Source organism: Oncorhynchus mykiss, chromosome Y, assembly GCF_013265735.2.
Source record: "Oncorhynchus mykiss isolate Arlee chromosome Y, USDA_OmykA_1.1, whole genome shotgun sequence".
Lineage (NCBI taxonomy): Eukaryota > Metazoa > Chordata > Actinopteri > Salmoniformes > Salmonidae > Oncorhynchus > Oncorhynchus mykiss.
In genome coordinates, this window is record NC_048593.1 from 38,552,395 (window position 1) to 38,571,569 (window position 19,175).

At 43.9% G+C, this 19,175-nt stretch overlaps 2 protein-coding genes across 2 annotated transcripts; both read left to right on the forward strand.

The window, feature by feature from the left end:
* The first annotated feature begins 11,216 nt into the window (after window positions 1-11,216).
* On the forward strand, window positions 11,217-12,188 carry LOC110509432 (olfactory receptor 10G4-like). Its single transcript, XM_021590323.2, has one exon. The coding sequence runs from the start codon at window positions 11,217-11,219 to the stop codon at window positions 12,186-12,188; it is 972 nt and encodes a 323-aa protein (XP_021445998.2).
* A 111-nt stretch (window positions 12,189-12,299) lies between these two features.
* On the forward strand, window positions 12,300-18,104 carry LOC118945296 (olfactory receptor 10G7-like). The gene is made up of 2 exons (XM_036967721.1): window positions 12,300-12,307; window positions 17,282-18,104. The coding sequence occupies exons 1-2, from the start codon at window positions 12,300-12,302 to the stop codon at window positions 17,964-17,966; spliced, it is 693 nt and encodes a 230-aa protein (XP_036823616.1). The 3' UTR covers window positions 17,967-18,104.
* The last annotated feature ends 1,071 nt before the right edge of the window (window positions 18,105-19,175 follow it).

The following is a 19,175-nucleotide window of genomic DNA, read 5'->3' on the forward strand; positions in this document are numbered from 1 at the left end:
ATCACAGTGCAGGTGCATTTATACGGAGACTTGATTACACACAGGTGGATTGTATTTATCATCATTAGTCATTTAGGTCAACATTGGATCATTCAGAGATCCTCACTGAACTTCTGGAGAGAGTTTGCTGCACTGAAAGTAAAGGGGCTGAATAATTTTGCACGCCCAATTTTTCAGTATTTGATTTGTTAAAAAAGTTTGAAATATCCAATAAATGTCTTTCCACTTCATGATTGTGTCTTCTTGCCACTCTTCCATAAAGGCCAGATTTGTGCAATATACGACTCATTGTTGTCCTATGGACAGAGTCTCCCACCTCAGCTGTAGATCTCTGCAGTTCATGCAGAGTGATCATGGGCCTCTTGGCTGCATCTCTGATCAGTCTTCTCCTTGTATGAGCTGAAAGTTTAGACGGACGGCCAGGTCTTTTTAGATTTGCAGTGGTCTGATACTCCTTCCATTTCAATATTATCGCTTGCACAGTGCTCCTTGGGATGTTTAAAGCTTGGGAAATCTTTTTGTATCCAAATCCGGCTTTAAACTTCTTCACAACAGTATCTCGGACCTGCCTGGTGTGTTCCTTGTTCTTCCTGATGCTCTCTGCGCTTTTAACGGACCTCTGAGACTATCACAGTGCAGGTGCATTTATACGGAGACTTGATTACACACAGGTGGATTGTATTTATCATCATTAGTCATTTAGGTCAACATTGGATCATTCAGAGATCCTCACTGAACTTCTGGAGAGAGTTTGCTGCACTGAAAGTAAAGGGGCTGAATAATTTTGCACGCCCAATTTTTCAGTATTTGATTTGTTAAAAAAGTTTGAAATATCCAATAAATGTCTTTCCACTTCATGATTGTGTCCCACTTGTTGTTGATTCTTCACAAAAAAATACAGTTTTATATCTTTGTTTGAAGCCTGAAATGTGGCAAAAGGTCGCAAAGTTCAAGGGGGCCGAATACTTTCGCAAGGCACTGTACATTGCGTAAGTGGCCGGCTGAATGCTCTCAGAGTAATTCTTGCGTAATAGACAGAGGTAGCTATTTTTCCTCCCGGTCTTTCTGAAAATACAGCTGTCCCAGTTGATATATTATCGAATAGATATTTGAAAAACACATTGAGGATGGATTATAAACAACGTTTGCCATGTTTCTGTCGATATTATGGAGCTAATTTTGAATATTTTTCGGCGTTGTCGTGACCGCATTCTCAGCCAAACTGAGCTATTTCGGCTACAAAAGTACTCTTTATGGAAAAAGGAACATTTGCTATCTAACTGGGAGTCTCGTGAGTGAAAACATCCGAAGCTCATCAAAGGTAAACGATTTCATTTGATTGCTTGTCTGATCTTTGTGACCAGGTTGCCTGCTGCTAGCTAGGCATAATGCTATACTAGGCTATTGATAAACGTACACAAATGCTTGTCTTGCTTTGGCTGTAAAGCATAATTTCAAAATCAGAGATGACAGGGTGATTAACAAAAGGCTAAGCTGTGTTTCAATATATTTCACGTGTGATTTCATGAATATTAATATTTTCTAGTAATATTTTTTGTCCGTTGCGTTATGCTAATTAGTGTCAGTTGATGACAATTCTCCCAGATCCGGGATGGGTAATTTCCTTTTCAGCGGAATGTTGTTGAGGGGTTCCGCTGCGCTAGAATGGTTAAAAACTCTATCTAAATGTACATATTACCTCAATTACCTCGACTCCAGTGCCCCCGCACATTGATTCTGTTCCACCCCTGTATATAGCCCCGCTATTGTTATTTACTGCTGCTCTTTAAGTATTTGTTACTTACTTCTTAATGTTTTTATTTTCTTAAAGCTGCAGTGTTGGTTAATGGCTTGTAAGTAAGCATTTCACTGTAAGGTCTACTACACCTGTTGTATTCAGCGCATGTGACAAATACAAATACATTTGATTCGATAACTTTCAGGTGTAACAGTTTCATGTAGAATAAACCATCCTTCACATAATACTGTAGAAGCAGTGTTCTGCTAAAACAACAATGTACAAATATTATACCTTCCTGTATGGTGCCCCGTATAAGACAGGAGTTCCCTGACATGTTTGAAGAATACACACACTCCACCCTCTATTGATGTACCATTGGATTTAATAATAACAAAGATGATAAAAATTAACAGATGTGTCTTGTATCAATTCAATACTGAGGGAAACGTCCCTCCTAGTTCAGACAGCAGAGGACTCTTCAGTCTCTTCAGTCCTCCATCTGTTGACATTTGGAACAACACAAAAATATATAAATATATATACAAAAATAAGACTTATAAATTTCAAAAAGTAGTAACAAAGACAAATAGAAACAAATTGTATTATATAAATACAAATGTTAAAGAGTATCGAATTATTACACTATTGCAATATTGCTAACAAAAAACACACAAATTCAACTAAATTCCACAAGGTCCTATACCACACAAATACACAAATAGATAACACACTTATAAAGAAGATTATTACACTATTGCACTTCAAACAAGAAACACACAAACTAAATTGCACAACTAATTGCATTAGTACTGTACAACGTTTTAGGTGCTCTATTTGATAGTGTCACGTTCTGACCTTTATTTCCTTTGTTTTGTATTCATTATTTAGTATGGTCAGGGCGTGAGTTGGGGTGGGCAGTCTATGTTTGATTTTCTATGATTTGGGGATTTCTATGTTTCGGCCTAGTATGGTTCTCATTCAGAGGCAGGTGTCATTAGTTGTCTCTGATTGAGAATCATACTTAGGTAGCCTGGGTTGCACTGTTTGTTTGTGGGTGATTGTCTATGTTGATTGCTTGTGTCAGCACAGTTCTCATTAGCTTCACAGTGGTTATATCGTTTATTGTTTTTGTATAGTGTGTTTCAGTGTTTTCTTTATTAAAATTCATGATGAACATCTACCACGCCGCATTTTGGTCCTCCGATCCTTCTCGCCTCTCCTCTTCAGATGAAGAGGAGGATCACCGTGACAGAATCACCCACCAACCAAGGACCAAGCGGCGTGGTAAAAGACAGCGACGACAGCAGCAGCAGCAACAACAGCGGCCAGCATCACAGGACTACACAACTTGGGAGGAGATAGACAGATGGGCGATCGACCCAGGGAGAGTGCCGGAGCCCGCCTGGGATTTGATGGAGCAGTGTGAGGAAGGTTACAGGAGAATGAGGTTGGCGAAGCCAGCACGGCAGCGCAACAGGTACGAGAGGCAGCCCCCCAAAAAATTGGGGGGGGGGGGCAGACGAGGTGTGGGGCTAAGCCAGGTAGCAGACTTGAGCTCACTCCTCGTGCTTATTATAAGCAGCGCGTTACTGGTCAGGCACCGTGTTATGCGGTTAAGCGCACGTGTCCATAGCCCGGTGCGCTATAGGGCAGCCCCCCGAGAGTGTCATGTGAGTGTGGGCATCCAGCCAGGGCGTATGGTGCCTGCTCAGCGTATCTGGTCGCCGGTACGCTGTTTCGGGCCAGGGTATCCTGCACCGGCTCTGCATGCTGTGTCTCCGGGGCGCTGGGAGGGTGGAGTGGGTCCTATGCCTGCGCTCCGCTCGTGCCGGGCAAATGTGGGAGTGGAGCCTAAGGGAGAGGTACGCGTAGTAGGCACTAGATCTCCCGTGCTTACCCACAGCCCGGTTCAACCTGTGCCTGCACTCTGGAGGGTCCGGGCTAGAGCAGTGATCCAGCCTGGGGGAGTGCTGCAAAGGCTGCACACCAGAGCTCCAGTGCTCCCCCACAGCCTGGTCCTTCAGGTGCCTCCTCCTAACACCAGGCCTCCTGGAGGTCTCCCCAGCCTGGTGGGTCCTGTGGCAGCCCCACACACCAGGCTGTCTCTCTGTCTCCTCCCTACAGGTGGTCCTGTCTGTCCGGCGCTGCCGGAGCCTCCCGCCTGTCCGGCGCTGCCGGAGCCTCCCGCCTGTCCGGCGCTGTCGGAGCCTCCCGCCAGCCCGGCGCTGCCAGAGTCTCCCGTCAGCCCAGAGGCGCCGCCGGAGTCTCCCGTCAGCCCAGAGGCGCCGCCGGAGTCTCCCGTCAGCCCAGAGGCGCCGCCGGAGTCTCCCGTCAGCCCAGAGGCGCCAGAGCCCGTCAGCCCAGAGGCGCCCGAGCCCCTCAGCCCAGAGGCGCCAGAGCCCCTCAACCCAGAGGCGCCAGAGCTTCCGCCCCTCTGTCCCGAGCTGCCGCCCCTCTGTCCCGAGCTGCCGCCCCTCTGTCCAGTAGGGTCATTGAGAAGGGTTTCCACGGTTAGGAAGCCACGGAGGCGGACTAAGACGATGGTGAAGTGGGGTCCGCGTCCCGCGCCAGAGCCGCCACCGCAGACAGACGCCCACCCAGACCCTCCCCTATAGGTTAAGGTTTTGCGGCCGGAGTCCGCACCTTTGGGGGGGGACTTTTGTTTTGTATTCATTATTTTTTATGGTCAGGGCGTGAGTTGGGGTGAGCAGTCTATGTTTGATTTTCTATGATTTGGGGATTTCTATGTTTCGGCCTAGTATGGTTGTCAATCAGAGGCAGGTGTCATTAGTTGTCTCTGATTGAGAATCATACTTAGGTAGCCTGGGTTGCACTGTTTGTTTGTGGGTGATTGTCTATGTTGATTGCTTGTTTCAGCACAGTTCGCATTAGCTTCATGGTTGTTATTTCGTTTATTGTTTTTGTATAGTGGACATCTATAAGTACCTAGGTGTCTGGCTAGACTGTAAACTCTCCTTCCAGACTCATATCAAACATCTCCAATCGAAAATCAAATCAAGAGTCAGCTTTCTATTCCGCAACAAAGCCTCCTTCACTCACGCCGCCAAACTTACCCTAGTAAAACTGACTATCCTACCGATCCTCGACTTCGGCGATGTCATCTACAAAATTGCTTCCAACACTCTGCTCAGCAAACTGGATGCAGTTTATCACAGTGCCATCAGTTTTGTCACTAAAGCACCTTATACCTCCCACCACTGTGACTTGTATGCTCTAGTCGGCTGGCCCTCGCTACATATTCGTCGCCAGACCCACTGGCTCCAGGTCATCTACAAGTCCATGCTAGGTAAAGCTCCGCCTTATCTCAGTTCACTGGTCACGATGGCAACACCCATCCGTAGCACGCGCTCCAGCAGGTGTATCTCACTGATCATCCCTAAAGCCAGCACCTCATTTGGCCGCCATTCGTTCCAGTTCTCTGCTGCCTGTTACTGGAACGAATTGCAAAAATCGCTGAAGTTGGAGACTTTTATCTCCCTCACCAACTTCAAACATCTGCTATCTGAGCAGCTAACCGATCGCTGCAGCTGTAACTAGTCTATCGGTAAACAGCCCACCCATTTTTACCTACCTCAACCCCATACTGTTTTTATTTACTTTTCTGCTCTTTTGCACACCAATATCTCTACCTGTACATGACCATCTGATAATGTATCACTCCAGTGTTAATCTGCAAAATTGTAATTATTCGCCTACCTCCTCATGCCTTTTGCACACAATGTATATAGACTCCTCTTTTTTTTCTACTGTTAATTGTTTACTCCATGTGTAACTCTGTGTTGTCTGTTCACACTGCTATGCTTTATCTTGGCCAGGTCGCAGTTGCAAATGAGAACTTGTTCTCAACTAGCCTACCTGGTTAAATAAAGGTGAAATAAAAAAATTAATAGTATTTCAGTGTTTTCTTTATTAAAATTAATGATGAACACCTACCACGCCGCATTTTGGTCCTCCGATCCTTCTCGCCTCTCCTCTTCAGATGAAGAGGAGGATCACCGTGATAGATTCCTGCACTCCCCCTACCTCGGGCTTCCAGTGGGGAGACCTGAGCTCAACCTACCCCCGCCCCCTCCCCATCTCATACTTCTGAGTGGGAGACCTTAGCTCACGAACTAGAATCAGGACGCCGAAGTTGAATTGACCCATAGTCCCCACATGGTGACATGATATCAATGATGTGACGTGCAAATGAGTGATATAAAACTGATCGCGCATATGTCACCTTTCGGAATACTATTTCTATATATATATATATATATAATATTTTTTTTTAAATTGCACAGTCTTCCAAGCATGCAAGCTAGGGACAAAAGTGTTGACCTGCATTGACCTTGTTCTTTAGCCCGTTAACCCTAAAACATCCTAAGTCTCCCCAGCCTAAGTTGTCTACCTGTAAACACTCTTCTCAGGTGTATCAACATTATAATTGTCTCTCTGATGACTGCCTATTTGTTAACTCTGTACAGAGTGACATCAGATCCTATGAGAGGATTAATGTCACAGTGTTGAACAGATTACCAACCCACTAACTGTTGGGTATTTTAGGGACAATGTAGAGAGATGGTTAAACAGTCTTTTGGCAAGATTCAGCAAATTTACATTTAGCTGCAATATTTTATTAGCTTGCCTAAACCCATGGCTTTGGCCTGTTGCTTACACACGTCTCTCTCTCTCTCTCTCTCTCTCTCTCTCTCTCTCTCTCTCTCGTAATGAGTGTACAGTAACAAGTTGTATGATGACAGAGCAGTATTCCCACCAGGTCTAGTGTCCCTGTCACTCTCCTCAGACTCAGGATCAACAAACAGGTGGTCATCAGAGACCTAATTAGAGTGTTGGTAGACCTGGGATTCTGAGTCATCACCTCACCTGTTTACAGGTAGCCATGCAGGTGATGATGGAACTGTTGTTAGCTACACCATGCTTCAGATGAAGTGGGGACTGTCTTTAGGCTGCGATTTTAGGCCAAAATGAACAGTTGAAGTCAGATTACCTACACTTAGGTTGACGTCATTAAAACTAGTTTTTCAACCTCTCCAACGTTCCTCTCTAACGTTTCTTGTTAACAAACTACAGTTTTGCCAAATTGTGCATGACACAAGTAATTTTTACAGACAGATCATTTCGCTTATAATTCACTGTATTACAATTCCAGTGGGTCAGAAGTTATCCTACACTAAGTTGACTGTGCCTTTAAACAGCTTGGAAAATTCCAGAAAATCACGTCATGGCTAATAAACAAGCTTCTGATAGGCTAATTGACATAATTTGGGTCAATTGGAGGTTTACCTGTGCATGTGTTTCAAGTCCTACCTTCAAACTCAGTGCCTATTTGATTTTAATTCATGGGAAAAATCAAAGGAAAATTAGCCAAGACCTTTGTAGATTGTTTGTAGATCTCCACAAGTCTGGTTCATCCTTGGGAGCAAATTCCAAATGCCTGAAGGTACCATGTTCATCTGTACAAACAATAGTATGCAAGTATAAACACCATGGGACCATGCAGTCGTCATAACGCTCAGGAATGAGACGCGTTCTGTCTCCTAGAGATGAATGTACTTTGGTGCGCAAATCAATCCTAGATCAAGGCCGCTCAGCAAGGAAGAATCCACTGCTCCAAAACCTCCATACAAAATCCAGACTACGGTTTTCAACTGCACATCGGAACAAAGATCGTACTTTTTGGAGAAATGTTCTCTGTTCTGATGAAACCAAAATACAACTGTTTGACCATAATGACCATCATTGTTTGTAGGAAAAAGTGGGAGGCTTGCAAGCCGAAGAACACCATCCCAACCGTGAAGCACGGGGGTGGCAGCATCAAGTTGTGGTGGTGCTTTGCTGCAGGAGGGACTGGTGCATGTCACAAAATAGATGGCATCATGAAGTAGGAAAATTATGTTGATATATTGAGGCAACATCTCAAGACATCAGTCAAGAAGTTAAATCTTGGTCCCAAACGGGTCTTCCAAATGGAAGATTTGTGGGCAGAACTGAAAAGCGTCGGCGAGCAAGGAGACCTACTAACCTGACTCTGTTACACCAGCTCTGTCAAGAGAAATGGGTCGAAATTTACCAAACTTATTGTGGGAAGCTTGTGGAAGGCTACCCGAAACATATGACAGAAGTTAAACAATGTAAAGGCAATGCTACCAAGTACTAATTGAGTCTATGTAAACTTCTGACCCACTGGGAATGTGAGAAAATAAATAAAAATTGAAATAAATCATTCTCTCTACTATTATTCTGACATTTCACACTCTTAAAATAAAGATGTGATCCTAACTGACCTACGACAGGGAATTTTAACTAAGGTTAAATGTCAGGAATTGTGACAAACTGAGTTTAAATGTATTTGGCTAAGATGTATGTAAACTTCCTTCTTCAACTGTATGTTTTGACTTTTACCACTACCTTGAGATACATTAAAATCTCATAGTTGTAGTTTAGTCTTGCAGTATGAAGCAGGTGGGGCCATCGAAATTGTACCTTCTTGTGTGAATTGCCTAGGTATATTTAGAGATAGAGTATACATTGCATATCATCTACTGTATCATTGTCCACATGGAGCCAGTTGGATGGATCAGTGGGACTATCAATTCAATGGGGAAGTGATAATACTGCTACCTGATAATGTTTATTAACCTTAATAAGAGAGGGAAACCATTAGTCTAATGATTAGACCTCTGGACCTCCAGACTGTCCAACTTTCTGTCCAAAAATGATGCTGAAACATGTATCCATGCTTTTGTCACTTCTTGGATAGACTACTGCAATGCTCTACTTTTCGGCTACCTGGATAAGGCACTGAATTAACTTAATTTAGTGCTGAACACGGCTGCTAGAATCTTGACTAGAACCAAAAATGTGATAAAATAACTCCAGTGCTAGCCTCCCTACACTGGCTTCCTGTTAAGGCAAGGGCTGATTTCAAGGTTTTACTGCTAACCTACAAAGCATTACATGGGCTTGATACTACCCAACTTTCCGATTTGGTCCTGCCGTACATACCTACACGCACGCTACGGTCACAAGATGTAGGCCTCCTTGCTCTCTCTAGAATTTCTAAGCAAACAGCTTAGAAGGCAGGGCTTTCTCCTATAGAGCTCAATTTTTATGGAATGGACTGCCTAACCATGTGAGAGACGCAGACTCGGTCTCAACCTTTAAGTCTTTACTGAAGACTCATCTCTTCAGTAGGTCCTCTGATTGAGTGTAGTCTGGCCCAGGAGTGTGATGGTGAATGGAAAGGCACTGGAGCAACGAACCACCCTTGCTGTCTCTGCATGGCCGGTTCCCCTCTCTCCCCTGGAATTCTCTGCCTCTAACCCTATTACAGGGGCTGAGTCACTGGCTTACTGGTGCTATTCCATGCCGTCCCTAGGAGGGGTGTGTCACTTGAGTGGGTTGAGTCAATGACGTGATCTTTCTGTCCGGGTTGGCGCCCCCCTTTGGGTTGTGCCATGGCGGAGATCTTTGTGGGCTATACTCGGCCTTGTCTCAGGATGGTAAGTTGGTGGTTGAAAATATCCCTCTAGTGGTGTGGGGGCTGTGCTTTGGCAAAGTGGGTTGGATTATATCCTGTCTGTTTGGCCCTGTCCGGGGGTATCGTCGGATGGGGCCAAAGCGTTTCCCGACCAATCCTGTCTCAGCCTCCAGTATTTATGCTGCAGTGTGTCGGGGGATGGGGTCTGTATGTTATATCTGTTATATATTTCTCCTGTCTTATCCGGTGCCCTGTGTGATTTTAAGTATGCTCTCTCCAATTCTCTCTCTCGCTTCCTTTCTTATTCTCTCTTTCTTTCTCTCTTTCTCTCTTCTTTCTTTCTCTCTCTCTGAGGACCTGAGCCCTAGGACCATGCCTCAGGACTACCTGGCCTGATGACTCCTTGCTGTCCCCAGTCCACCTGGCCGTGCTGCTGCTCCAGTTTCAACTGCTCTGCCTGCGGCTATGGAACCCTGACCTGTTCACCAGATGTGCTACCTGTCCCAGACCTGCTGTTTTCTCTCTAGAGACTCTCTAGAGACAGCAGGAGCTTTAGAGATACTCTGAATGATCGGCTATGAAAAGCCAACTCACATTTACTCCTGAGGTGCTGAACTGTTGCACCCTCGACAACCACTGTGATTATTATTATTTGACCCAGCTGGTCATCTATGAACATTAGACCATCTTGGCCATGTTCTGTTATAATCGCCACCCGGCATAGCCAGAAGAGGACTGGCCACCCCTCATAGCCTGGTTCCTCTATAGGTTTCTTCCTAGGTTCTGGCCTTTCTAAGGAGTTTTTCCTAGCCACCGTGCTTCTACACCTGCGTTGCTTGCTGTTTGGGGTTTTAGGCTGAGTTTCTGTACAGCACTTTGTGACATCAGCTGATGTAAGCAGGGCTTTATAAATACATTTGATTGATATGAGACCTCTGAGACCTTGAAGTAGTAGTTCTCCTCTGCAAGGGCCGCGGCTTTTGTGGAGCGATGGGTAACGATGCTTCGTGGGTGACTGTTGTTGATGTGTGCAGAGGGTCCCTGGTTCGTGCACGGGTATGGGCGAGGGGACGGTCTAAAGTTATACTGTTACACATAGCAAAGCATCTATAGATTAAACCTGCGGTCTGAAGGTGTTTACAACCCAGAGAAGACATAGCTCCATAGCGTAGCGTAGCATAGCATAAATAGATTAAACCTGTGGTCTGAAGGTGTTTAAACCACGGAGAAAACATAGCTCCATAGCATAGCGTAGCATAGCATATCTGGGTTTCTGTACAGCACTTTGAGATATCAGCTGATGTAAGGAGGGCTTTATGAATAAATTTGATTTGATTTGATATCGTCTAATGATTAAACCTGTGGTCTGTAGGTGTTTACTCCCCAGAGATACGATACCACTCACTAAAGGAGATGTTATATCCTGAGGGGTTTTCAGATCTAGGAGTCTACATCCACAGTACTGCTGGCCTTTTTTCTTAGTGGTAATTCACTGATGGGTATTCAACAGTCATTCCCTGATTAGAGAGGAGAGATGAAAGCCAGCAGTGTTGCAGTCTGTGGTCTTATTGGCTGATGACTTTGGGATCTATAAATTGTGATGGTTTTGTTAAAACGTTCTTATTGTCAAACTATATAGGTTTCCAAATAATGATATCCAAGACCAAAACTTAGGCCATGATTCAAAACCAATAGGCGTCACCTCCCAGTGGGTCCTGACCTATAATTGGGGAAACACCTCCCCCTCCTATTCACCCCTGTGGGTTGGTCACCTAATGTATAAGTGCCGACAGCTTCACAGTGTCGCAGTACACAGCCTAGGGGTTGTAGAGTTCTGTCTACTCAGCTAGTTTCAATAGAGGGATTTGATCGTACGACTTGTGTCACCACTTGTTAGTGTCTTAGTTTAACTATAGAGTTGTTGTGTTTATATATCATCTTTATGTCTGTGTAGGCTGATGCTTGTGTAGGATGTCTTCAGTGAATTTCACTGGGAAGAATGTGGAGGAGTTTACCATCACTGGCTTCGACCACCTCTCTCACCAGAAGCTCCTGGGTTTCCTCATCTTCATCACCTATTTCCTTGTGATTCTGGGAAGCGGCACCAACATCTGCATCATTTTGACGGACAGACGGCTGCACACGCCCATGTACCTCCTCATCTGTAACCTGGCCGTGGTGGACATCATGTTCACCTCCAGCACCAGCACCACCATGATCTCTGTCCTGCTGGGCGAGGTCAAAACCATCTCCTACTACTCCTGCATATCAAGCATGTACATCTACCACCTGGGTGACATCACAGGGTGTCTGGCCCTGTCCCTGATGGCTTTGGACCGAACCATCGCTATCAGCAACCCTCTTAGGTACCACAGCATCCTGACTAACGCACAAATATTTGTGTTAATCATAGCTTCCTGGTTCATTGGTATAATATGCTTAGGAATTGCTCTTGCTTGGGCAGACTTTGACAACCTTCCATACTGCCAACCAATCATTAGGTACGTCTTTTGTGATTACCCAGCGTTAATCAGGGCTGCCTGTGTCAACCCTGAACCTTACTTCCTGATTCCCACCATTCTGGCTCTATGGCTCCTCGCGGGCCAGTTTCCCTTAATTATACTGTCATACGTTAAAATCATCTACACACTCCTGAGACTGCCAAACAGTGAGAGCAGAGCACAGGGGTTTAATACCTGTATTTGTCACATCATTGTGGTGTCCTGTTACTACGCTCCCAAGTTGGTCTCTGTGTTGTTGACGAGGATAGGGGTGAGGCTGAATCTGACGGAGCGTAATGCTTTACTGATTATAGCTACGCTGTTACCTTCTCTGATCAACCCTACAATCTACTGTCTGAAGACCAAGGAGATTAGAAAGAGATTGGTTCAGATACTGTCTAAAAGAAAAAGAACTGTATCAATAAAATGTCAAAAAGGGTGAGTTATTTATTTGTTATTATATATTTTGGGATACACATAATCAAATACAGATGTGACTTGACTGACATGTTTTATCAAATCTCAAATGTAAAATGAATGTATAGAGTCGGGTATGACGAGGTATGAACCCTCACTAACAAATATGAAAGTGCACTCTTCTTTTAAATATCAACAAATAAAAAAAATTTAAAAAAAAACGGTTAAAATGTTGACACACAATACTAGTTATCGCATGGTTTGATAATTGTGCGTGAAATCAATTGCAACAATATTGTCAAAATAATTTGAAGGGATATTAATTCTCAAAAGGTAAATTAGGGAGTGTTTACATTAGTCCTGTTTCACACATGTACACGTGTGTAACTTGTACAGTGTTGGGTGAAATATAAATGTGCTTTAAGCATATCCCACTCCCCCCTGGGACAGATTGGGGTCACGGCATGGTCGGTCAAACATCAAATCAGTGTTTATTGGTCGTGTTTAGCAGACGCTACTGTTTAGCAGACGCTACAGTTTAGCAGATGAACAATGCCTGCCCTTCAGGACATCTACAGTACCCGGTGTCACAGGATGGCCAAGAAGATCATCAAAGACCTCAGCCACCCGAGTCACGGCCTGTTCACCCTGTTACCATCTAGCAGGCGGAGACAATGCAGGTGTATCAAAGCTGGAACAGAGAGAGTGAAAAACAGCTTCCATCTCCATTCCATCAGACTGTTAAACAGTAATCACAAGCCTACCGCCCCTCAGTACCCTGCCCTGCACCTTAGACACTGTCAAAAGCTGGCCTCCGCCTAGTACCCTGCCCTGCACCTTAGACACTGTCCCTAGCTGGCCTCCGCCCAGTACCCTACCCTGCACCTTAGACACTGTCACTAGCAGGCTAACACCAGTACCCTGCATCTTAGACACTGTCACTAGAAGGCTAACACCAGTACCCTGCACCTTAGACACTGTCACTAGCAGGCTAACACCAGTACCCTGCACCTTAGACACTGTCTCTAGCAGGCTAACACCAGTACCCTGCACCTTAGACACTGTCACTAGCAGGCTAACACCAGTACCCTTCACCTTAGACACTGTCACTAGCAGGCTAACACCAGTACCCTGCACCTTAGACACTGTCACTAGCAGGCTAACACAAGTACCTTGCACCTTAGACACTGTCACTACCAGGCTAACACCAGTGCCCTGCACCTTAGACACTGTCACTAGCATCCTAACACCAGTACCCTGCATCTTAGACACTGTAACTAGCAGGCTAACACCAGTACCCTGCTCTGAACTTTTATCTGTAAATACATTTAAAAAACAAGACAATTGTGCTGTCTAGTGTGCTCAATATAAGGAATGTGCAATGATTTATACTTTTACTTTAAATACTTAAGTGTATTTAAAACCAAATACTTTTAGACTTTTACTCAAGTAGTATTTTACTGGATGACTTTCACTTTTACTTGGGGTAATTGTTGTTAATTGTTATACATTTACTCAAGTATAACAATTGAGTACTTTTCCACCATACAGTCTATGTACACCATTATATATTCATAAAGTACTAGTCAAAAGTTTGGACACACCTGTTAATTGAAATGAATTCCTCATGAAGCTGGTTGAGAGAATGCCAAGACTGTGCAAAGCTGTCATAAAGGCAAAGGGTGGCTACTACTAAAAAATGAAATATATTTTGATTTGTTTAACAATTTTGGTTACAACAAGATTTCATATGTGTTATTTCATAGTTTGAAATGTCTTCACTATTATTCTACAATGTAGAAAATAGTAAAAAAAATAAAGAAAACCCCTTGAATGAGTAGGTGTGTCCAATTTTTTTTTACTGGCACTGTATAGCCCACACAATAGCCCATAATGATAAAGCAAAAACAGGATTGTACACTTTTTTTGCACATTTATAAAGAATAAAAACTGAAATATCACATTTACATATGTATTCAGGCCGATTACGCAGTACTTTGTTGAAGCACTTTTGGCAGCGATTACAGCCTCGAGTTTCCTTGTGTATGAAGCGACAATCTTGGCACACCTATATTTGGGGAGTTTCTCCCTTTCTTCTCTGCAGAATCTCTCAAGATCTGTCATGTTGGATGGGGAGCGTTGCTCTACAGCTTCCGACTGGCAACTCTACCATAAAGGCTTGATTGGTGGAGTGCTGCAGAGATGGTTGTCCTTCTAGGAGCTTCTCCCATCTCCACAGAGGAACTCTGGAGTTCTGTCAGAGTGACCATAGAGTTTTTGGAAACCTCCCTGACCAAGGCCCTTCACCAATTGCTCAGTTTGGCCGGGTGGCCAGCTCTAGGAAGAATCTTAGTGGTTCCAAACTTCTTCCATTTAAACATGATGGAAGCCATTGTGTTATTGGGGACCTTCAATGCTGCAGAACTGTTTTGGTACCCTCCCCCAGATCTGTGTCCCTACACAATCCTGTCTCGGTGCTCTACAAACAATTCCTTCGACCTCTTGGCTTGGTTTTTGCTCTGACATGCACTGTCAACTGTGGAACCTTGTATTGACAGATGTGTGACTTTCCAAATCATGTCCAATCAATTGAATTTACCATAGGTGGACTCGAGGATGATAAATGGAAACAGGATGCACCTGAGTTCATTTCGAGTCTCAAATGGCCTGAATAATGTAACAAATTGTGTCTGAATACTTTTCTGTAACTCAATCCCGATGGACTTGATTTAGTTACACTTTTCAAATATGCGCAGTCCAGGGATATTTCCCCATTTCTTGATAAGAAATTACCATACTTTAAACCATAAATACAACTTTATTTATAATGTCAAGTTGTAGTAAATAGACAGAAGTGTAAAGTAACTCATTAAAACTACTCGCATTGCTGTAATTGAGAAGCTTTTCCAAGTACTTGTCCTTTCAGTATTTATCAAAGTCAGTCATTATTCTTCTACTTGAGTAAAACAGTATTTCTAGTGCTGGTATTACAAAAGGAAATAGCATTATATTGGGAAAGATGGGTTAATTTGTGGACATCGGAGGGTTCGGGTTAAGATCAGAATGAATGGTGGATTCATTCTGTGGTTGAAAATCCAGCCCTTGAAGAATTAGGAAATTATGAATATATGTATAATTATTTAACTACAGGTACCAGTAGCAGTAGAAGTATTGATGTGGGGGTGCTTTTCTGCAGGAGGGACTGGTGCACTTCACAAAATAGTTGGCATCATGATGAATTGAAAATTGTGGATATATTGAAGCAACATCTCAGGACATCAGTTGATGCTTGGTTGAAAATGGGTCTTCCAAATGGACAATGACCCCAAGTATACTTCCAAAGTTGTGGCAAAATGGCTTAAGGACAACAAAGTCAAGGTATTGGAGTGGTCATCACAAAGCCCTGGCCTCAATCCTATAGAAAATGTGTGGGCAGAACTGAAAAAGTGTGTGCGAGCAAGGAGGCCTACAAACCTGACTCAGTTACTCCAGCTCTGTCAGGAGGATTGAGCTCACTTATTGTGAGAAGCTTGTGGAAGGCTACCCGAAACGTTTGACCCAAGTTAAACAATTTAAGGGCAATGCTACCAAATACTAATTGAGTGTATGTAAACTTCTGACCCACTGGAAATATGATGAAATAAATAAAGTCTGAAATAAATAATTCTCTCTACTATTATTCTGACATTTCACATTCTTAAAATAAAGTGATGATCCTAACTGACCTACGACAGGGTATTTCTACTTGGATTAAATGTCAGGAATTGTGAAAAACTGAGTTTAAATATATTTGTCTAATGGTGTATGTAAACTTGCGACTTCAACTGTATCTAGAGGAAGTCACAGTGATGCCGAAACGTGGGTAAATACCCATTAAATTGCTCTGAGTTTATACATGGAGTGTGCATGTCACGGCTGTTGAAGGATGAGGACCAAGGTGGTGAGCGTACATTTTCTTTATTTTAAGCAAAATGACGCCAAACAAAACAATAAACACTACAAAAACAAACCGTGAAGCTCACAAGCAAAGTGCTCTAAACAGAGACAACCTCCCACACACACAGGTGGGGAAAAAGGTACCTAAGTATGGTTCCCAATCAGAGACAACGATAGACAGCTGTCCCTGATTGAGAACCATACCTGGCCAAACACAAAGAAATAGAGAACATAGAACACAAAACATAGAATGCCCACCCCAACTCACACCCTGACCAAACCAAAACAGAGACATAAAAAGGATCTCTAAGGTCAGGGCGTGACAGTGCAACATTCTTTATTTTGATAGTATATAGTTTTTTCGACATTAGTCAGTACCTCCACACAAACATTTCTTTCTGGGTGTCACGTTTGTTATAAGGATCGGACCAAGGCGCAGCGTGGTATGCGTACATTCTTATTTATTAAAAGAATGAACACTGAACAAACTAACAAAATAACAAAATGAAACGTGAAGCTATACAAACGACTGCTGACAGGCAACTACACATAGACAAGATCCTACCAACACCAAAGGGAAATGGCTACCTAAATATGATCCCCAATCAGAGACAGCGATAAACAGCTGCCTCTTATTGGGAACCATACCATATGTGATTTTAAGTATGCTCTCTCCAATTCTCTCTCTCGCTTCCTTTCTTATTCTCTCTTTCTTTCTCTCTTTCTCTCTTCTTTCTTTCTCTCTCTCTCTCTGAGGACCTGAGCCCTAGGACCATGCCACAGGACTACCTGGCCTGATGACTCCTTGCTGTCCCCAGTCCACCTGGCCGTGCTGCTGCTCCAGTTTCAACTGTTCTGCCTGCGGCTATGGAACCCTGACCTGTTCACCAGATGTGCTACCTGTCCCAGACCTGCTGTTTTCTCTCTAGAGACTCTCTAGAGACAGCAGGAGCTTTAGAGATACTCTGAATGATCGGCTATGAAAAGCCAACTCACATTTACTCCTGAGGTGCTGAACTGTTGCACCCTCGACAACCACTGTGATTATTATTATTTGACCCAGCTGGTCATCTATGAACATTAGACCATCTTGGCCATGTTCTGTTATAATCGCCACCCGGCACAGCCAGAAGAGGACTGGCCACCCCTCATAGCCTGGTTCCTCTATAGGTTTCTTCCTAGGTTCTGCATATCACGCATGTACATCTACCACCTGGGTGACATCACAGGGTGTCTGGCCCTGTCCCTGATGGCTTTGGACCGAACCATCGCTATCAGCAACCCTCTTAGGTACCACAGCATCCTGACTAACGCACAAATATTTGTGTTAATCATAGCTTCCTGGTTCATTGGTATAATATGCTTAGGAATTGCTCTTGCTTGGGCAGACTTTGACAACCTTCCATACTGCCAACCAATCATTAGGTACGTCTTTTGTGATTACCCAGCGTTAATCAGGGCTGCCTGTGTCAACCCTGAACCTTACTTCCTGATTCCCACCATTCTGGCTCTATGGCTCCTCGCGGGCCAGTTTCCCTTAATTATACTGTCATACGTTAAAATCCTCTACACACTACTGAGACTGCCAAACAGTGAGAGCAGAGCACAGGGGTTTAATACCTGTATTTGTCACATCATTGTGGTGTCCTGTTACTACGCTCCCAAGTTGGTCTCTGTGTTGTTGACGAGGATAGGGGTGAGGCTGAATCTGACGGAGCGTAATGCTTTACTGATTATAGCTACGCTGTTACCTTCTCTGATCAACCCTACAATCTACTGTCTGAAGACCAAGGAGATTAGAAAGAGATTGGTTCAGATACTGTCTAGAAGAAAAAGAACTGTATCAATAAAATGTCAAAAAGGGTGAGTTATTTATTTGTTATTATATATTTTGGGATACACATAATCAAATACAGATGTGACTTGACTGACATGTTTTATCAAATCTCAAATGTAAAATGAATGTATAGAGTCGGGTATGACGAGGTATGAACCCTCACTAACATATATGAAAGTGCACTCTTCTTTTAAATATCAACAAATTAAAAAAAATAAAAAAAACGGTTAAAATGTTGACACACAATACTAGTTATCGCATGGTTTGATAATTGTGCGTGAAATCAATTGCAACAATATTGTCAAATTCATTTTAAGGGATATTAATTATCAAAAGGTAAATTAGGGAGTGTTTACATTAGTCCTGTTTCACACATGTACACGTGTGTAACTTGTACAGTGTTGGGTGAAATAGAAATGTGCTTTAAGCATATCCCACTCCCCCCTGGGACAGATTGGGCTCACGGCATGGGATCATTATGGTCGGTCAAACATATCAAATCAGTGTTTATTGGTCGTGTTTAGCAGACGCTACTGTTTAGCAGACGCTACAGTTTAGCAGATGAACAATGCCTGCCCTTCAGGACATCTACAGTACCCGGTGTCACAGGATGGCCAAGAAGATCATCAAAGACCTCAGCCACCCGAGTCACGGCCTGTTCACCCTGTTACCATCTAGCAGGCGGAGACAATGCAGGTGTATCAAAGCTGGAACAGAGAGAATGAAAAAAAGCTTCCATCTCCATTCCATCAGACTGTTAAACAGTCATCACAAGCCTACCACCCCTCAGTACCCTGCCCTGCACCTTAGACACTGTCACTAGCTGGCCTCCTCCCAGTACCCTGCCCTGCACCTTAGACACTGTCCCTAGCTGGCCTCCGCCCAGTACCCTGCCCTGCACCTTAGACACTGTCACTAGCAGGCTAACACCAGTACCCTGCCCTGCACCTTAGACACTGTCACTAGCAGGCTAACACCAGTACCCTGCATCTTAGACACTGTCACTAGCAGGCTAACACCAGTACCCTGCACCTTAGACACTGTCACTAGCAGGCTAACACCAGTACCCTGCACCTTAGACACTGTCTCTAGCAGGCTAACACCAGTACCCTGCACCTTAGACACTGTCACTAGCAGGCTAACACCAGTACCCTTCACCTTAGACACTGTCACTAGCAGGCTAACACCAGTACCCTGCACCTTAGACACTGTCACTAGCAGGCTAACACAAGTACCTTG